This window comes from Megalobrama amblycephala, linkage group LG14, assembly GCF_018812025.1.
Source record: "Megalobrama amblycephala isolate DHTTF-2021 linkage group LG14, ASM1881202v1, whole genome shotgun sequence".
Taxonomy (NCBI): Eukaryota; Metazoa; Chordata; class Actinopteri; order Cypriniformes; family Xenocyprididae; genus Megalobrama; species Megalobrama amblycephala.
Genome location: NC_063057.1, coordinates 44,522,523 through 44,541,276, shown reverse-complemented (window position 1 = coordinate 44,541,276; position 18,754 = coordinate 44,522,523). Strand labels below are relative to the sequence as shown.

General features: G+C 35.0%; 1 protein-coding gene across 2 annotated transcripts; it reads left to right on the top strand.

The window, feature by feature from the left end:
* The first annotated feature begins 2,184 nt into the window (after window positions 1-2,184).
* Window positions 2,185-8,092, top strand: LOC125245861 (gastrula zinc finger protein XlCGF7.1-like). 2 transcript variants are annotated; one of them, XM_048156670.1, is made up of 4 exons: window positions 2,185-2,269; window positions 3,130-3,264; window positions 4,306-4,446; window positions 7,064-8,092. In XM_048156670.1, the coding sequence occupies exon 4, from the start codon at window positions 7,069-7,071 to the stop codon at window positions 7,975-7,977; it is 909 nt and encodes a 302-aa protein (XP_048012627.1). In that variant the 5' UTR covers window positions 2,185-2,269; window positions 3,130-3,264; window positions 4,306-4,446; window positions 7,064-7,068; the 3' UTR covers window positions 7,978-8,092. The 2 variants fall into 2 exon arrangements, with proteins under 2 accessions (XP_048012627.1, XP_048012626.1); XM_048156669.1 differs by lacking the exon at window positions 4,306-4,446 and having other exon boundaries at window positions 2,186-2,269.
* The last annotated feature ends 10,662 nt before the right edge of the window (window positions 8,093-18,754 follow it).

Below are 18,754 nucleotides of genomic sequence, written 5' to 3'. Positions count from 1 at the left end.
CTAATCAACAAATTAAAAAAAAAAAAAAAACTTTTGAAATGTTTTACTTTACATGTAGGGAATCTAGAATAAATGGAAAGTTTCATTTTTTAAAATAATTTACAATAAAAAAAAAAAAGAACTTTTTCACGATATTCTAATTATATGACCAGCACCTGTGTATGTGTGTGTGTATATATATATATATATATATATATATATATATATATATATATATATATATATATATATATATATATATACAAATATATATGCGTGTGTGTGTGTGTGTGACTATTATGCTTTGATCAGACATTATTCATGTAACTGTTAGAACTATTGAATGGTTGACTGAAAGTGTGCCTTGTTTGGTATGAGTGTAAATAGCTCAAATTTTGGCTTTAATAAATTGGAATTGGCTTAAATTATTCTATTCATTGAAATCATGTCCAAACTGTATTCTCTGTACTCTCTGCTAAGAGCGGGAAAGTTGGGGACAAAGTGACTAGTCGGATAACATGTAATTTATGGGTAGAGGAGGAGAAATTGTCAACTCTGAAACAAAGATGATACCTAATTGGTCAGAACTCCTCAAAGATTTTGGACAAACACCTCAGTTTAAAAATTCAGGACATGAACAAAGAATCAGATAATGACGAGTAGAAAAAGAGTTGGGAGATGAAAATGGATTAAGAACAAACAGCTTCAATCAAACCATCTAACTACGCTCATCTCTTTTCTTTCTTTTACTGAATATCCTTTCTTTTCAATTCAATTAAATTCCCATTTATTTGTATAGCGCTTTTCACAATACATATCGTTTCAAAGCAGCTTTACAGAAAATGCATGTCAACATTACAATTTAGAGTAATCTGTTATCAGAGGTGACTGTCCAAATTTCAGAAATGAACATACCAATCACAAAGTTATTATCACATAGCTAAAAAGTCTAGATGTCATAAATGCATGAACATATTCTGTATCTTAGCAATGTTTCTGAGGTGGAAGAAGGTTTCTTTTGTAACATATGAAATATGATTTTCAAAGGACAAGTTGCAGTCTAATATAACACCCAGGTTATATTAACAGTACATCCTTCTAAGTGCAAATTGTAGTCTAAGAGGTTCTGTGTACAGGTTTTTGGTCCAATAAGTAATATCTCAGTCTTATCTGACTGAAGTACATAGAAGAAAATTACTGGTCATCCAATTTAACACACTCTGTCAATTTGGATAATTTAGAGATTTCATCTGGTCATGATGAAATATATAACTGTTAACTGAGTATCATCAGCATAGCAGTGGAAACTAATTCCATGTTTTCGTATAATATTACCAAGTAGCTGCATATACATTGACAATAGCAGGATTAAACTGCTTGATTCATACGGATTAGTGTTCCTATGTTTTATTATCTCTTTGGATCCAGAATGTTTTGGTTGTGTGGACTGTCAATGGAGGGACAAAATCAAAACTTTGGTTTAAAAATCAGTAAATATAATAAAAACAAAAGAATAATAATTAGAGTCATATCCAGGTTGAAGAGGTGTGAATGTGTGCAGGAGAGACTGAAACTGAATGGGGCAGCTTGCACCACAAAACAAGGGAAATACATGTAATGGATGCTTAGATTATGTGAATAAACATCAGTTAGCATTTTAGAGTCTTCTCTAAATAAAATCACATGACATGGTTTAAAAATATTTCATAAACCTCAGAGATTTTAGAGTAATCACCTTCAGATTTTAAACAGAGCATGGTCAGGTGGCTTTAGCTGCAGTTCATTTCTAGACTGAAACTATTTCAATTTCATTAAAAATATATTCCTAATAACCTTACCAAAATGTAAGCTCTTTATAACTATTTTTTCATTAGGACAATAATTAATTCTGACTTAATGACAAACTGCCAAGTGTCTGTTGAAATGAGACCATACTAATGTTTGAAGTACTGATGCTTGTGAATTCGGTTTTATTATATTTATACACTCTTTTAAACACTTTTTTTAAACTCATAAATCACATTTGGCACTATTCAATTTAAATCTAATATCAGGTATAAATGGATTCTGTACTCAAACATTATAGTTTTCATTTTAGTCAAAAAGCACACACTCTTTCTTTAGTAGTTAATATTTTCATCAAATTGACTAGTCAATATTTCACTATGCTATTAAATACTTAATGCTTGTAGACAGCAGAGTGTGAACAGGACTTTTATTTTAGTCTTAAGATATGACGTCATACGGCTGCGCCGCGCTCCTGCGTTTGTTGTGGTTCAGCTGAAGAAAGGTATGTGTTTTAAAGCATTTTACGGTGTTTAAATCGATACAAAACGTTCAGGCATTTTAATGGGTTTACATACGACGAAGATAACTTAATTATTATTGAATTTAACATTTAATACTTTATATAACATACATTAAAATTATTTTTGTATATAATAAATAGCATCCACACATGAGTATCAGAAAAGATGCGTCTCAGGTAGATAATATTGTCTTATCGTGAATCAGTTTATCATAAACACGAGTTTAGTCTCTGGCGAGTGATGTTGGAGAAGAGAAACTCCGAGGCAGTTGAATCAAATGATTCAGTGATTCTGAGCGCTCGAATCACCTCACGCTGGCGACACCTGCTGGTTAAAACAGTGTAAATGCAACTAGAATAATAAACACAAACATGTGTAATGATAACTTTACAAACATCAGCAAATTTATTTTACAGCACTGTTAACCATGTACATACTAAGTACTTTTTATAGTAATTACAATAGCTGGGTAATAACGAGGTACCCTGACCTTATCCCTTAACCTAAACTTATTACCAGTACTTTCTGTGGTAACGTTAGTGCATGTTAGTGCAACACAAATGTTTTTTATTAAGTATAGTAAATATGATCTTCAAATCAATAAATATCAAATGTAAATCTTATAGTTTGTATAATTTGCATTATTAATTTTTATTTATTTATTTTTTATTTTTTGTCTAATCAGGTGATTTAAGTCATTAACTATCAGTGACTGGACTCCCTTAACAGTGCGCTGACTACTGACTGTTGAACTAGGGAGCTGATTGAGACTCACCTAGAGATTTATTTTTCTTTGTTAACTATTCTCATCTTAATCATGACAAATTGTCCAAACACACAGATAAACTCCTGGTGAAGCAACTGAGATCTACATGACACACTATTATAAAGATGGCGTTTATTAAAGAGGAGGGTGAAGAAATGAAGATTGAAGAAACATTCAGAGTCAAACAAGAAGATACTGAGACACAAACAGGTTGGTTTCATTATCAAAGCTTCTCAGAGATTCTTATTAAAATGTTCAGTGGTGAAAATGATCAAAGATTGCTGGCAGGCAACTTAAAAAGAGTTAAAGGATTAGTTTACTTCAAAATGAAAATTACCCCAAGCTTTACTCATCCTCAAGTAGGCATGTGACGGTATCAAATTTTCATGTTGCGATAATATTTGAAGCTTTTATATAACAGGTTTAAGAACTCTTTTTCTTATAACAAAAAGAACTGAGAACATTTAAATACAATAACGCAAATACTCCAAAAAATATAAAGTAAAATGTTTCAAACATTAAACTGCAAAAGAATTATAAAGAACAACAGGTAGCACTTTACAATTAGGTCTCATTTTTTTATTTTATTTAATGCATTAACTAAGATTGAGCAATAGCTACATTTGTTACAGAAGGTATTAATTTTTGTTAATGTTATTTAAAAAATACAATGGATCATTGTTAGTTTTAGCTCAGGTCCATTAAATAATAATGACAACCTTTGATTTAGTAATGTTATTAAACAAGGACTAAGATTAATAAATGCTTTATAAGTATTTTTTCATTGTCAGTAATGAATTAACATGTTAACTAATGAAGCCTTATGTCACTTTGTGTTACTGAACAATAACAAATAATCAGAACATGTTCAATCATTATAGGGCATGTTGTAGTCCAGATTAAAATATAAAAAAAATTTTAGTTTGAAAATAAATAGCCTATTAAATTATTTGGTTCTGTGATGAACAACATTGCGAATACAAAAAAAAAAAAAAACCTGAATGGCTGTTTGAAGCATTTTAAATACTGTTAGCACAGCAGCTTGGTTTACGGGGTTTCCAGGGTAACCACAGTATTTCGGCAGTTCCATCACACAATCGGCAGGGGCGCATTAACGCAGGGCTTCCATGGGCTGAAGCCCAGGGGCCTACTGGCTGCACAAAATTTTTTTTTTCAAATAATTATTTGTATATGGGAGTTTGCAGCAGTGAAAACGGCATTAAACCAACTCGCACACCCTTACATTTTCAGGACTCTCAACTGAATTTTCGGCTAAGCCCTGCTGTGCGAATGGAACCAGACGGGACAACTAGTTTTCTGTAACGTCATTCATTGTGAGAGAGCCGCCCTGCGCTGAACGCAGGTTCAGTCATTTTTGCACGGATATAATCGGTGTGTCATCTGAAGGATCCAGTCACTGTTCCATCGTTGCTGCTTTAAAGCCTCAATAATTTTAAATCTGGGGATGGAAAAACAGCATTATTGCTTAAATGTGATAAATACACTTTAAAAGACTATGATTTTTGATTAATAAGAACGCCAGCACTGCAATCAAAACAAATAGCTTACATTAAAACCAATTGATTGTTTGATCTTCTACTGATGAATAATAAATACTTTGTGTAATTCATGTTATTTATATCATGGAGCTGTACCTGTAAACTCACATTTGGCCAGAAAGGTTTTGATGGTATTTTCTTTAACACTAGTGTGCCGTGATTATTAAATAAAAAAAATATGTAAAAATAAATGCTACAAATAAGAATATATCATCGCTGTTGGGCCAAAGCCTTGTGTCTCTAAATTTAGTCATTTTTGGTTTATAAAATTAATGCTATTGGTCGTTCTTTACATCTGTATGTTTTACAAATATTTAACCAATAAAACACATTTAAAAGAGGTCATGACTAAACCTCATAAATCCATTGGCTCCTCAAATTGTCAGTCAAACCTCATAACTCCTCACCCGCCTCAATTTAGAATGTGCTGTGCACAATGTGGAGATCTGCTTGTTTGCATGCAAAGTTAAATAAAGAACTGATGTTTGTGCAAGTCAGTCCCTCCAGAAAAACGCGATTATGCGATCGCCTGATTTAATGCATAATCAACCAAAGTCCGCATATTTATGCGGTGGTCGCATTTTTTCAAATACGCTGCACTTTCGCCGCATAAATTGCCGATTTCAGCAAGCAAAATATGCGGGACTAGCGTGATTTTATAATCCCTGTATTTTCGTTGCAAAAAAGTCACATATATCTTATCAGAAAGTTGAAAAATGTTGCGTTTACTTCACACAAGTAAAGCACCATTATTTTCTCCCCATTGCCAAGGGAACCTTACGAAGTGACGTAATTACACGACGTGAACATCATCTGCAAACCCCGCGGTGAAACCATGATGAAGCACGCAAATTATTCTCATTTGCCAACAAAAATAAGTGCAAAAGACCGCGCGGAGCAGTTTCCCAGTGTGTTACATGACAGTGGGGGCAAATTATTTTATATACTCCGTGCAACTGCGTGTTGGACCACAGACGGAGGTCGACGCTGGAAAACCAGTTTGAGCCATGTGTTAATTAAGGTCTGAAATAAAACAGAATGAGAACTTAAATATTCTGTGATTTAGTATGCTTGCTTATAGGAAGTAATAAGAAATTACTCTTTACATTAAGGTAGTAGCCTAGTCAGAACAGGGTGTTGGGGGAATCACCTTTTTTTTTCTCTTTTTCATCAAACCGCAGTTTTTGCAAGTTCCCGCAATTTCATCGCATAAAATTGCAAAAATATCCCGCATATTCCATCGCATTTTTTAAGAAAACGTGCCGCAAAATCAAGGATTTTTGCCCGCAACAATCACAAAAAAAGTCCGCGTTTTTCTGGAGGGACTGGCAAGTACAGCATTTTCTTTACTCAAGAAACACTATGTCGTAGATTGGCAAAGAGTGAATTTGAATATTCACCTTTGTTTGACCCATATTTTTAAGCAGCTTCTGAAGCAAAGCAATGCGTTTGTGTAAGAAAAATGTCCATATTTAACAAGGTATAAAATAAAACGTCTAGGTTCTGCCAGATCGCCTTCCGTATGCCGTACTGTTTTATAATTCACACGCCTTCATTCGTATTCAGCCTCTCCATCGGTGTGTAACTTTAGCCACATTAACTGTCCAGTGTGTTAACTAGCACATTTAGAAAGGCAATTTGCAAACATTCACAAAATATAGAGTGCCATACTTATGTGTTCTGGATATGTTGGATCACAAACAGTTGGCACTGATCCATCTTTTAGAATTATAAAAGCTGTGAGGTTCTCCATAGGGATAGGCGTATCGATCCTGAACTATCGATATATCAATACTGATGATACTCAGAAAATACCAATATTAAAAGCCACAATATGTAAGATTTTTGGAATAAAATATCCAAAAACCATTAGAACAGTGTTTTATATTTTGTTGTCTTGTGTACTTACATTATCTCAGATGTTTCCAAGAATGTTTAAATCCAGAGAAATAAGCAATTTTAACCAGGACTGTGTCCATGACATCATAGCTGTGTTACCCTCAACCCTTTCATATTTTATGTTTTATTAGACAAGGGAACAACTGTTTGGATTCATTTATAGACAGAAAACTAATCATAGTTATATAGCTCAACACTTTTAGTCTTCTTGTTTTGAATCCCATTTTCTTGATTTTCCGTGAGTACCATGCCTCAGAGAAAAACACTATTTTGTCAAGTGACTAACAAAGCATAATCAGATGCAGCTTTATTTTTAGTAACAGCAATACAGCATTTTCTCCATCATATAATTTCCTAATTGCATGCCATTTAACGACAAGCCATTTAGCATTTATTAATATGATATTCTATTATCGATCTAGCTTAGTCTCATAGCAGTGGGTATAGGATTAAGTTGAATGTTGGTTTTGATGCTTTACATGTCAAATGTTTTGATGTCTGTTGCTTTGTACAATTAAAGTGGGGTTAACACTGTCTTTTTTTTTTTTTAGACCTGATGGCACTGAAAGAGGAGGCTGAGGTACAGAATGAAATGGAAGAGAAAGATCAATATAACCATGATCATAATTTCATAACTGGAGAAAAAATTTTTAGTTGCTCACAGCCTGAAAAGACTTCCTCATTAAAAGGAACTCAAAAGGAAGGAACTAGAAGTCAGTTCATCTGCCAACAGTGTGGAAAGAGTTTCAATCAAAAAGGACACTTTAAAGAGCACATGAGAATTCACACTGGAGAGAGCCCATTTATCTGCAACCATTGTGGAAGCAGATTCAATCAAAGAGGAAGCCTTAACAGGCACATGAGAACTCATACCGGAGAGAAGCCTTACACGTGTCCTCATTGTGGAAAGAGTTTCAGTCAAAGAGGACACTTTAAAGACCACATGATAATTCACACTGGAGATAAGCCTTATACCTGCCAACAGTGTGGAAACAGATTCACTCGAAAAGAAAGCCTTAACAGGCACATGAGAGTTCACACTGGAGAGAAACCCTACATGTGCACTCAGTGTGGAAAGAGTTTCAATCAAAAAGGACACTTTGAAGAACACATGAGAATTCACACTGGAGAGAGCCCTTTTATGTGCCAACAGTGTGGACACAGATTCAATCATAGAGGAAGCCTTAACAGGCACATGAGAGTTCACACTGGAGAGAAGCCTTACACGTGTCCTCAATGTGGAAAGAGTTTCAGTCAACATGGAAATCTTGTAAACCACATGAAAATTCACACTGGACAGAGCCTTTTCACGTGCCAGCTGTGTAAAATAAGTTTCACTCTTAAAGGAAACCTTAAAAAACACATGATAACTCACACTGGAGAGAAGTTGTTTAGATGTCATTTATGTGAAAAGACTTTTGGATATAAGGTAACCCTTAAGTACCACATGAGGATTCATGTATGAAAGAACTGTTTTATATCTCAAAATTGTGGTATGAGTTTTACTGTAAGGAATCAAGTAATTTCATGTGCCATCACTGTGAAATGAAGTGCATAAATAAAGCAAACCTTGAGGTTTATCTAAGATCCCAAGTGGTGTTTAGATCAGTGGTTCTTAATCCTGGTTTTGGGGACCTCACGTTTGCGGCAATATTATAAGAAAACATGGAATTAGTTTCCAAAGCTATGTCGATGATACTCAGTTATATACAGTATATTCATTCCATTTTGTGGGTATAAAAAAGTCTTTAATACTTTGCAGCTTTCCCTCTTTCCTAGCACACACCAACAGCCTTCCAGCCTCACGCATATTAGTTCTGATGTATTCGTGCTTGGTTTTGTTGCTCCCCATTTTGTTGCACAAGTGTTCTCCAAATATGATGATGCATGTATCACTTTTAACCACCTGTGTTACTTCATCTTGCTTCATGTCACTGATCACTTTCCATATTTTTTGTTACTTTTTCAAGAACAGGCTGTACACATACGTACAGAGTGCTTGACCTCTGGATCGACCTGGTTTTGTGAATTGGCACTTCTTGGCCAGGATGCACCTTGACATATGCCTCCAAACTGCTTTTCGTCTGAACAGCCCTTGGCATTTCAGTGCATGTAGTCCTTAACATTCACATGTTTGACGTGGCACCAACACTCCTTTGCCAGCTTTTAGAACATTTGTGTTGTGTACACGGTTTCCCTTTATTCCTCAAAAGATCCAGATGAATCCTTATTTCTTTAGACCCCTTTGGAAAAGAAAGAGCCTTTGCTACCTCCAACCTCATTCTTCTGAACTTGGGCCAAGTGTCTTGCCATTTTGCAGAATGGTTTGGAGCAGTAAAAGCAATACTCATTGTCTCCTTATCTTCAAGTAGGGAACATTTTTGTCTGCATTCATGGAAGATGAGGAAGTATCAACATTCCCATCTAATGTCACATTGGGAGATAAGAGAGGCTGTGGAAGGCTCTCTTCAGATTCTTCTGAACAGCTCTCTGATTCAGGCACATAATTGTCAATGCTGCTAACTAGGTCATCTGAAGTGGAAATGAGGTTTAATTATGTTTGGTAAGCTGTAAATAAATAACCTAGCTTTAGTTTAAAACCATAATCAAAGTGGATATCTGTATGCAGGGTCCTTTGTGCACTGTAAGAAATGATTCTGTGGTCATGTAGATTTGAATGAATGTTTTTGGTTAAAATGTATTCAATATAATTGTGTTTATGATTTTGAGGCAAATATTCAATTAAATTTCAAATAAAAATGGTTGGAATAAAATCTACCCATTGTAGTTAAATAAAACATAAGCATTATATTTACCTAATCCCAAATGGAGAGAATATTGAGTGAATTCAAATTAATGTAATCAGGCAATTTTTAATTGAAAAGCACTTCCTGTCAAAGTGCGCCTTTTTTATGCAGCTGGCCATGAAGAGAGTAACGTTCGGCTACAGTGAGTGAATGTTCGTTTTCTTCTATATTGCTCATCTTGCAAAATTTAACTGGTTGACTTTAGGTAAGAAAACTTATTTTGTTATCACTGGGCTAGTAAGAAGAACGCATGCATTCTGTGTGCCACCAATCAAAATTCATCCATGGCTCCCATCATGCATTGCTGCATGAATAAATTATGAGCTGAATTGTCTTAGTAATTTCCTTTATTCTCATATTTTATTTTGTTCTGTTTATGCGACTTTTTAGTAGCTTGTTTTCTAATGTTCAGGGTTGATCTGTTGATCAGAATATGTTGCTTGTCACCGTCGTTGAGATTCACAGGCTGATTCTTGATGTCGCTTCAGTGTTCATGTAACACTCGTATTTTAATACTTTAACACTCTTGAGTATGGTCTCACATGTACTCCCAGGAGAGTTAATTTAACACTGCAGTTTTTGCTGTGTAAAGCACAAAAGTGAATTGTTAATAAAATTCTTATTTGAGTAGAATGTAGGATTAAATTAATTTTTATTAGTAATATTTACACATTAGGGAGTTTATCTTTTTCAAATTAACTCAATATTTTTGTTTAGGTTCTAATTAATTCTGTACTGTTTTCTATTCAAATCTACTAATATTAAATGGATAACTATTAAGGGTCTCATTTAATTAATATTTACTCAATACCAAACCTTGTGAAATTTAATTAATAATATTGCTTGTAATCTGTTGCCTCATTTTTATTGAGTAGATATGGTGTATTTTTTCTTACAGTGTGAGTTCAAAGTATATCTAAGATTCAAATAAAAGAAGCCTACAAAACAATAAAACACTTTGTACCACCTTCACTTTTACAAACCTAGGGCCCTATCATACACCTGGCACAATGTGTTGCCAGGTGCAACGCAAGTGTTTGGTAGTTCCTGAAAACGATCAAGTCTGAAAACAGCAAGAAGCCTTCACATGACACCCTTAATAATGATCTTATTCATTTCACATCCTGCTGTTGTCTGGTGGAAAATTACCAGCAAAATATGCTTAGTGGCCAAGCTAACTTCTCAGATACATCTGACCCTTACAGTCACGTAGGCCAAGAGGCCTCAAAACACTTCTGGCTTTTATAGTAAGCAAACTAATTCTACAATTGTTTTCTTTAAGATTGATAAAATACTCCGTCACAGGCTCTTTGCTTGGCCCTTCGGGTGTGACTTATTCATGATACAGCATTAGCCTTAAGTACTTTATTAATTACATACACAGTTGCATGAAAAAGTATGGGAACCACTTGCAGAACCTGAAAATGTGAATAAATTTAACAAATTAATTTTGAATTTGAAGATCAAGGTAAATTGTTCTTAATTTCTCTTCCGGGAAACATTTAAGTGTCTTCTGTTGCTTCCAAAGGGCAGTATTAAATGAAAAAGAAAATTATATTTCAACAAAAATAAGAAAAATGTGGACATCTTCATCCTGTTTAAAGGTGCCCTAGAATTGAAAATGTAATTTACCGGCATAGTTAAATAATTCTGTTCTGTACATGGAAATGACATACAGTGAGTCTTAAACACCATTGTTTCCTCCTTCTTATGTAAATTTGATTTGTGCAAAAGACCTCTGAAGAACAGGCGAATCTCAACATAACACTGACTATGACGCAACAGTCGGGATCATTAATATGTACGCCCCCAACTTTTGCATATGCCAGCTCATGTTCAAGGCATTACACAATCCAGTCTGGAGCAGCACAGCCAAATCAACAGACTTTATGCAGGTAAGCAAGCAAGGACAATAGCGAAAAATGGCAGATGGAGCAATAATAACTGACATGATCCATGATATCCTGATATTTTTAGTGATATTTGTAAATTGTCTTTCTAAATGTTTCGTTAGCATGTTGCTAATGTACTGTTAAATGTGGTTAAAGTTACCATCGTTTCTTACTGTATTCACGGAGACAAGAGAGCCGTCGCTATTTTCATTTTTAAATACTTGCAGTCTATATAATTCATAAACACAACTTCATTCTTTATAAATCCCTCCAACAGTGTGTAACGCTAGCTTTAGCCACGGAGCATACTATCAAACTCATTCAGAATCAAATGTAAACATAAAAATAAATACTATACTTACATGATCTGATATGCTGCATCACAAACACTTTTTAAAGATCCATTTTGAGGGTTATATTAGCTGTGTGAACTTTGTTTATGCACTGTATTATAGAGCCGCGAGCTCTGGGGCGGGGAGCGTGAGCATTTAAAGGGGACACGCTCAGAAACGGCGCATTTCTAATTATGCCCCAAAATAGGCAGTTAAAAAATTGAATAATAAAAAATCTATGGGGTATTTTGAGCTAAAACTTCACAGACACATTCAGGGGACACCTTAGACTTATATTACATCTTGTGAAAAAGGGCACCTTTAAAAGTTTTCATCCCCCGACTCTTAATGCATCGTGTTGCCTTCTGGAGAATCGGTGAATGTTTATAACCTTTTTAAATAGTTAGTTATTTTTGTTTTATGAATATAAAACTTTTTCAAAATAATTAAAATATTAATCATTTATTTATTTTTCAATAAATAGTAAAACGTCTAAAGGTTTGAAAATTCAGAGTTTTGTTTAATTTTGGGGGGTCGGACATCTAGGTGTCGCTATATTATGAGAATCCCGAGTTGAAAAGACGACAAACTAAAAAGCCAATCAGCAGTAGGATTCAATTAACTGTCAGAGGAGAAGGTGAAGAGTAAGTCAAGGAGCATGGCATCAGAAGCAAAAGAAAACACCAAAATAGAACTTAAAGACTAAGAAACAATTTATGGTTACATCCATAATGTCACTGACAGCAGGATTTCTTTATATAAGAGTGTGAAATTGTTCAACGCAGTTATGCAGGTGAATCGTGACGAATTTAGGAACATGGTCATTTTTGAGCCTGAGAAACACACATTTGTACAGGCAGAGAAAAACAGGAGTCCAGTTAAACTGGAGAAGTTCAAATGATGCATTACTAAGTCATCAGTATAGATTTTGATCAAGTGGGTTTTATATTTAATAATATATATGTGACGAGCAGGGCGGGCGAGAGCCGTGAGGGAACAGCGCGATCAGCATCAGCTGCGTGTTGCACCGGCCTCGAATCTCTCACGGAGGAGCTCCGGAAGCATAAAAGGAGGAACGACGAGAGAGGACCATGCCTGGATTTTATTTTATGTTTTGTTATGTTTGTGTGTAATGTTTTGTGTGTACATTTTACTTTAATTTTGTTCTTTGTTTATATTAAAGTTATGATTTAAACGTTCACCGGTTCCCATACATATGAACTGTGTTACATTATATTTTAATCAAAGGATTTGTTTGTAGGTTCAGAAGTTGAAGGATTTGACATGCAGTGTGGAATATCCACGCAGATTTCTGTTGTTGGCCGTTAACCATTTTCTTTTAAACAGCCCCCAGAAAAAAACGACTCGAAGTGTTGCTGATGTGAAGGCAATGGCTCCAAAATAGCAAGTGATTGCCTCAATTCATTTGAGTAATGGGGAAACTGACAACTCAATTTAATTGAGTTGACCTAATGTGGTCTCTTCATTGAATTAACTTAAAAACTTAAAAGTTATCAGTACTTAAAAATTCAAGTACCGATAACTTACATTTTTAAGTACTGATAACTTGAAAGGGCAAACAGACTAAACTCAAATGATTTGAGGAAAGTGATTCCCTCAGTTCATTTGAGTAATGGGGAATTGATCATTAAATCATTATATCAAGTATTATTTTTCACAACAACCACTTTATTAGGTTTATACTACATTTAATTAATGGAAACATTGCTCATAACAGTAAGCTCATATTTTTACATCACATTTTTAAGACAAACAAAATCATAAGCTAATTTTTAACTATAAGCTCACATTTTAAACAGACTAACAAAATCATAAGCTCATTTTAAACAGCTCACATTTTTAATAGTAAGCTTTTATTTTTAACAGTATGCTCAAATAAAAAAAAAAAAATGAAAATGAAAAACAATAGTAAGTTCATTTTTAACAGTAAGCTCACATTTTTAAAAGACTCATGAACAACAAAACATTAAGCTTATTTTTAACAGTAAGCTCACATCAAGTCATATTTTTAAAAGACACAAGAACAACAAAACTGTAAACTATATTTTTGGTGCGAGACATGCCAGTTCCTTGCAATGTGTGTTATAAATACCATGTTATTAATCTGGTACTTCCACAGTGTTTTGTAAGGGAGGTATGTGGTCACACAGAACCGTGCGACAAATTTGAGTGTCCTGTCATCGAATGCGACCGCACTACACCCCCTGCAAGAAAAAGGTGTTTATTCTGTGGTGGTGAGAGTCTTACTGGCTTACTTGCTTCTTGTCTGACAGGAAAAGCACAAAACAGGAAGGGCCCGCTTTCCATGATGTATCTTAACACTGTTTAAAAATTTTTTTGGGGAAAATGCATGTGCTGATCTTGTTTTCTCCATTTTAACTGTAATGACTGAGGCAAATCAGACACAATTATTGGTTAGTTAACCAATAGTTTTAAGCTCACTCTGGAGTCTGTCCCCATCCCCCGGGAAGTTTTCAGTTACAAGTTTATTGCGCTGAGGAATGTGGTTGCCGCATGGAGAACAGAGTAGAGACACAGAAAATCTGCATCTTCCCTGCATTTTCCACACAGAACACAGACTCTATGGCATTAATGTGTAGACAGACTGTGCTATAAATGATTCCTTCTCAGGAAATGGTATCCATTATTACTGATGTTGTATTGTACTCATTGTATTTACATGTTTGATGATTGTTAAATGTTATGACCTGCACGGTAACTTCAATCATGCCATGTTTAGTGTCTATACGTTCGTAGCGGGAAGATTTAAATGTTTGTGTATGCGGTACATCCATACCTGTGCAACACATCAGTATTAAAAGAATATTTAATAGTTCTGATTCAAGAACTCAGCTTGTTAATCTTTCTGGGTTGTAAAAGCCCTGACAGGAGGGGTGTTGCCACCCAGAATTACAACATCTTCATTGGTCCGGTCAACAACTGAGAGGTGTGACTTTGACCAGAGGTTAAAAACCAGCGAACAGTGCCACTCCCTCTCTTTTTCTCCTTGCTTCTGAACGACCGAATCGATCTCCTTGCGGCCGGCCTAGGCCAGGCCTGCAAGGCCTGTAGGCCTCGGCCTACAAACGAGCCATGTGCTCCTCATCCAACATGGAAAAACTGGCAATAACTTCGGACTGAATCACCCAAGATCTCTCCTCAGATGGCAGAGCCGATGCTCCTCAGCCTAAGGGCATCTTGCAAGTATCGTACATTTTAACACTAAACAGCGAGTTAGTATTAATTTGTAAGACTTACCTTGCTATTGCTGAAGAAACTGATGATTCCTTTCCAGATTGCCTTTGACATTTCATGTAGCTCTAGTAACAGCATCTCTTCCGGTTCAACACTATCATTACTCATTCTGACTTGCGTGTGTGTGTGACCCTTTATGTATGTTATGTTATGTGTTTGTTAGTTTAGTTATGTGTTTGTGAGTTAGTTAATAAAGATTGTGCACAATACACGTTTGGTTCTGACTCCGTCTGCTAATGAATTGCCTCTTAAGTGATAGATCCGGACTACGTGCTCTGAGTAGTACAGTACAATAAGAAATATTATTTTTCCATAACTTGGAAATTGACATTTCTTAGAATTAATAAACAATCAACACTGAGCGTTCACTGGACGAACAGGTTAACTGATTGTAATGTTAATTTTAATGTAGCTACGTCCAGTTAATCTGATTAACGGATTTGCATATTCATAATTAATCATAATTAATAATCATAATAAGTTATGAATAATTATTAATATTTCCCCTTTGAGTTAATTTTCGCTACATAACCAAACAGCTGGTTAGCCAAGGATTGTATTTTAGGCTGCAGGCCTTTCTGCCCCATGGAAAGGACAATGCGTTGAATAAATTCAAATGTGTACTTCAGCAACTTTGGGTAATTCAAGTGTAACGCATAAATTAGTCCAAACAAGAAGGCACATTGATTCAGGAAGGTTGTGTAGATTGTCCATCACCGCTTTTCCCTCAATTTCCCTTATTGAATAAACATTATCAAATTAAAATTAATTCACATGCATGCATGCTTATGTACATTTCAAATGGTGTAACTTCACCTTAAGGGTTAGTTCACCCAAAAATTAGAATTCTGTCATTTATTACTCACCCTCATGTCGTTCCACATCCATAAGACCTTCCTCTTTGGAACACAAATGAAGGTATTTTTAATGAAATCCAAGAGGTATTCGTCCCTCCATAGTGATTCAACGCAACTACCAATTTCAGTGTTCAGAAAGGCAAGATTAAAGAAATAGTTCACCCAAAAATCTAATTCTGTATACATTTCTTTGTACTGCTGAATGCCAAGGAAGATGTTTTGAAGAAAGTTTGTTCACACTGACTTCCATAGTTGGAAAAAAATACTATGGAAGTCAGTGGAAGCCCAAAGCAGCCTGGTTACAAACTTTCTTCAAAACGTCTTCCTGCTGTTAGCAAATTCAGCAGCATGAAAAAATAAAACTTATATCCACCAATCAGCACAAAGAGTTTCAAGCACGACCAATCATTTTAAATGGAGACATTGTGAATCATTTCAAATAAATTAAAGTTTTGAGCTCATAGCACTTAAAATATTAATTAAACAGATTTTTGCTGCCAAATGAGTAAGTTAAACACACCTGTTTAAGTTTTGATGCCAAAACAAGGAACGTCATGGCAGTGATTGACAAGCCAGAGGGCCAATCGTTTACACGATGATCGCGTAAACGATTGGCTGATGTTTTTAAGGCCCTTCCTCATGCACAGATGATGTATATTAATATTATTCCTTTCAGTGCACCTAATAAATAGTCTTTTATCAGTTAGTAAAGACAGTTTCAAGTAATATTGCAAAAATGTATAAAACAAAACATCCTCTTTAGCACCTTTAAAGTCTGGGCAAGCAATTGGTAACGCTGTATAAGCAGAATTAAACAGGCAGAAATGGAATGGAAAATCTGTAATGTTTTTCATTACTGTAAAATCACCTGAAACCAATCATTTTGGTTTTAACTGTAGAATGAGCCCTTCATATCATTCACTGTACTGTACTGATATAATTTGAAATGAAATTGTCATTGTGAAACAAATACTTTAACCTCTTGAGGCACACTGTCCTGACTTTGGGCTTGACGTCACTTTGTTTACCATGGCATACGGTTACTATATAGAATCTTCTTCCCGGGTTGGTGACATCATAAACCCTGCAATTAACATAAACAGTGCCCACGGGAACACACAACAAAGTGAGTGGCATTATGGAAGATCCAGCCTTCTGAATCTACACAAGTTCACAATGCTGGATTTGCACAAAGGCTAGTACTGAAAGATGGAGCAGTTCCCACTTTAAAAGCAGAAGCTGCTGTTTATGGGCCCCAACCTTTAAGTATGTTTTATTGTTTGTATGTCTTTTAAATGTATAGTTTCTGTTACTATTTTTTGGTTGCATCAAGGACATAAACAAAGACCAACACGTTTTTGCTTCGTTAGCCAGTTAGCTAAATTCTGTTGCATATTTCTCCAACAAACACCAAAAAACTTCTATGTTCATAGACAAACAGTTGTTCATGCTATAAATAAAACAATACCTTTCCAAAAATGCTACTACTCAGTCATGTATTCGGCTACAGTAAAGCTTTAATCAGGATAAAACCGTATATTGAAAGCTAACAAACAGCAGTAATATTTACAAGTGACAGCATATCTAAATACTTTGACACAAATGCAAAAGGAAATACTTACCATTCAGAAACATCCTTTAAAAGCCGTGCTTGCAGAGGTTCTGCTTGACCCTCTTCATTACTGCTATCTGGGTCTGATTCGGGCTCAATTTGATACGCAATATTGATGCCATTATTTACATTTTCACCGAAGTACATGCAACTATTGCCCGTAAGGGGTGTGGCGTTTCCATACGACATGCGCTAGGCGCTTCAGCGAATCACAATATACTGGGCCAGCTAACCAATCTGAAACCAGTCCAGCCGTTCAAATGACAATAGAAACAGCGGAGTAGAATAAAGGTAAAATATATGAAAAATACAATGTTTTTTTTTTTTTTTAAAACTAAGCATTAAGACATGTTAAACTGTGGCCCATAAACACAGAAACAGAGAACCACCCCTTAAAGCAATGGTTCCAAAAGTGGGGGTCGCGAGACATCGAGGGAGGGGTTGCGAGATGATTTCCAGAAATCAAACAATTTTTTTCTAATGATTAGAAATAGCATATTTTATGAATAATTGTAACAAAATACTAAAAATATTACTTAAATTAAAAACAAAAAAACATACATATAAAAAAAGCCATCAACATTTCGATTTTCCTTCCCCTCGACTGTAACTCCTGAGGTGATTACGACAGATTAAGGACATATTAGCAACAGCATCAGTTGCAGCAAGTCAATTTACAACACCATGTTAAACATTCAGACGTGCACGTAGGTAATTCTTTAGCCTTTAAGCTTTGGATATTATTTTTGTCAAAATGAAACGTTATTTAATATCGACCAAAGACAATGCAGGGAAGCCAGCGAAGGAGAGCGGAGAAGCACCACCGTCAGGAGACATAATGGATAGCACTCATCTCTTCGTGAAGTTGGAAAAACAAAGTTCTTTATGACCTGAGGGATTTCTTGTAAAAATATTTAAAAGAAAAGAAAAAATGAGAGTCTCCTGTTTTTGTCTATTTTAAGTTTTAATTTAAAATGTTTGTGATTTTAACATAAAGGTTATGTTTAAATGTTTTGCAACTTACGTGAACAACATAATATATAAATCAATTTATAAATATAAAGTAATAAATTGAATAAAACGTTTAAATGTTGTGCATTTAAACATGACATCTATGCAAAAGTGTATACAAAGAGAATCGCAGTGCTGACAAACCATGTTCAGTAACAACTTTTGGATTTGCAATAAAAATAAGTAAATGTTGTGTTTGTGATAAGCAGCCACAGTTGCACACTGCAAACGCAGCGTATGTGAAAGCACAGTAGCCCTAAATGCCAGGTAAGGTGCCATTTTATGTGCTTTACCGAGGCAAAAAAGCCATGTGTTGACTGTGTAACAGAGACTTTAAATTATATGCATCTATGGTGAAATTACTAGTTTTTCGCATCGATACATGTTTATTTTTATGCGAACAGTGCGCTGTTGTTTTAATTCAGCACGGTGCAGCACAGTAACATCAGACTGTG

Excerpts from the sequence above, each read along its gene's own strand:
- LOC125245861 (XM_048156669.1), top strand. The coding sequence starts at position 3,180 with ATGGCGTTTATTAAAGAGGAGGGTGAAGAAATGAAGATTGAAGAAACA. Across the intron at positions 3,265-7,063 it reads AGATACTGAGACACAAACAG|ACCTGATGGCACTGAAAGAG; the intron begins GTTGGTTTCATT and ends TTTTTTTTTTAG.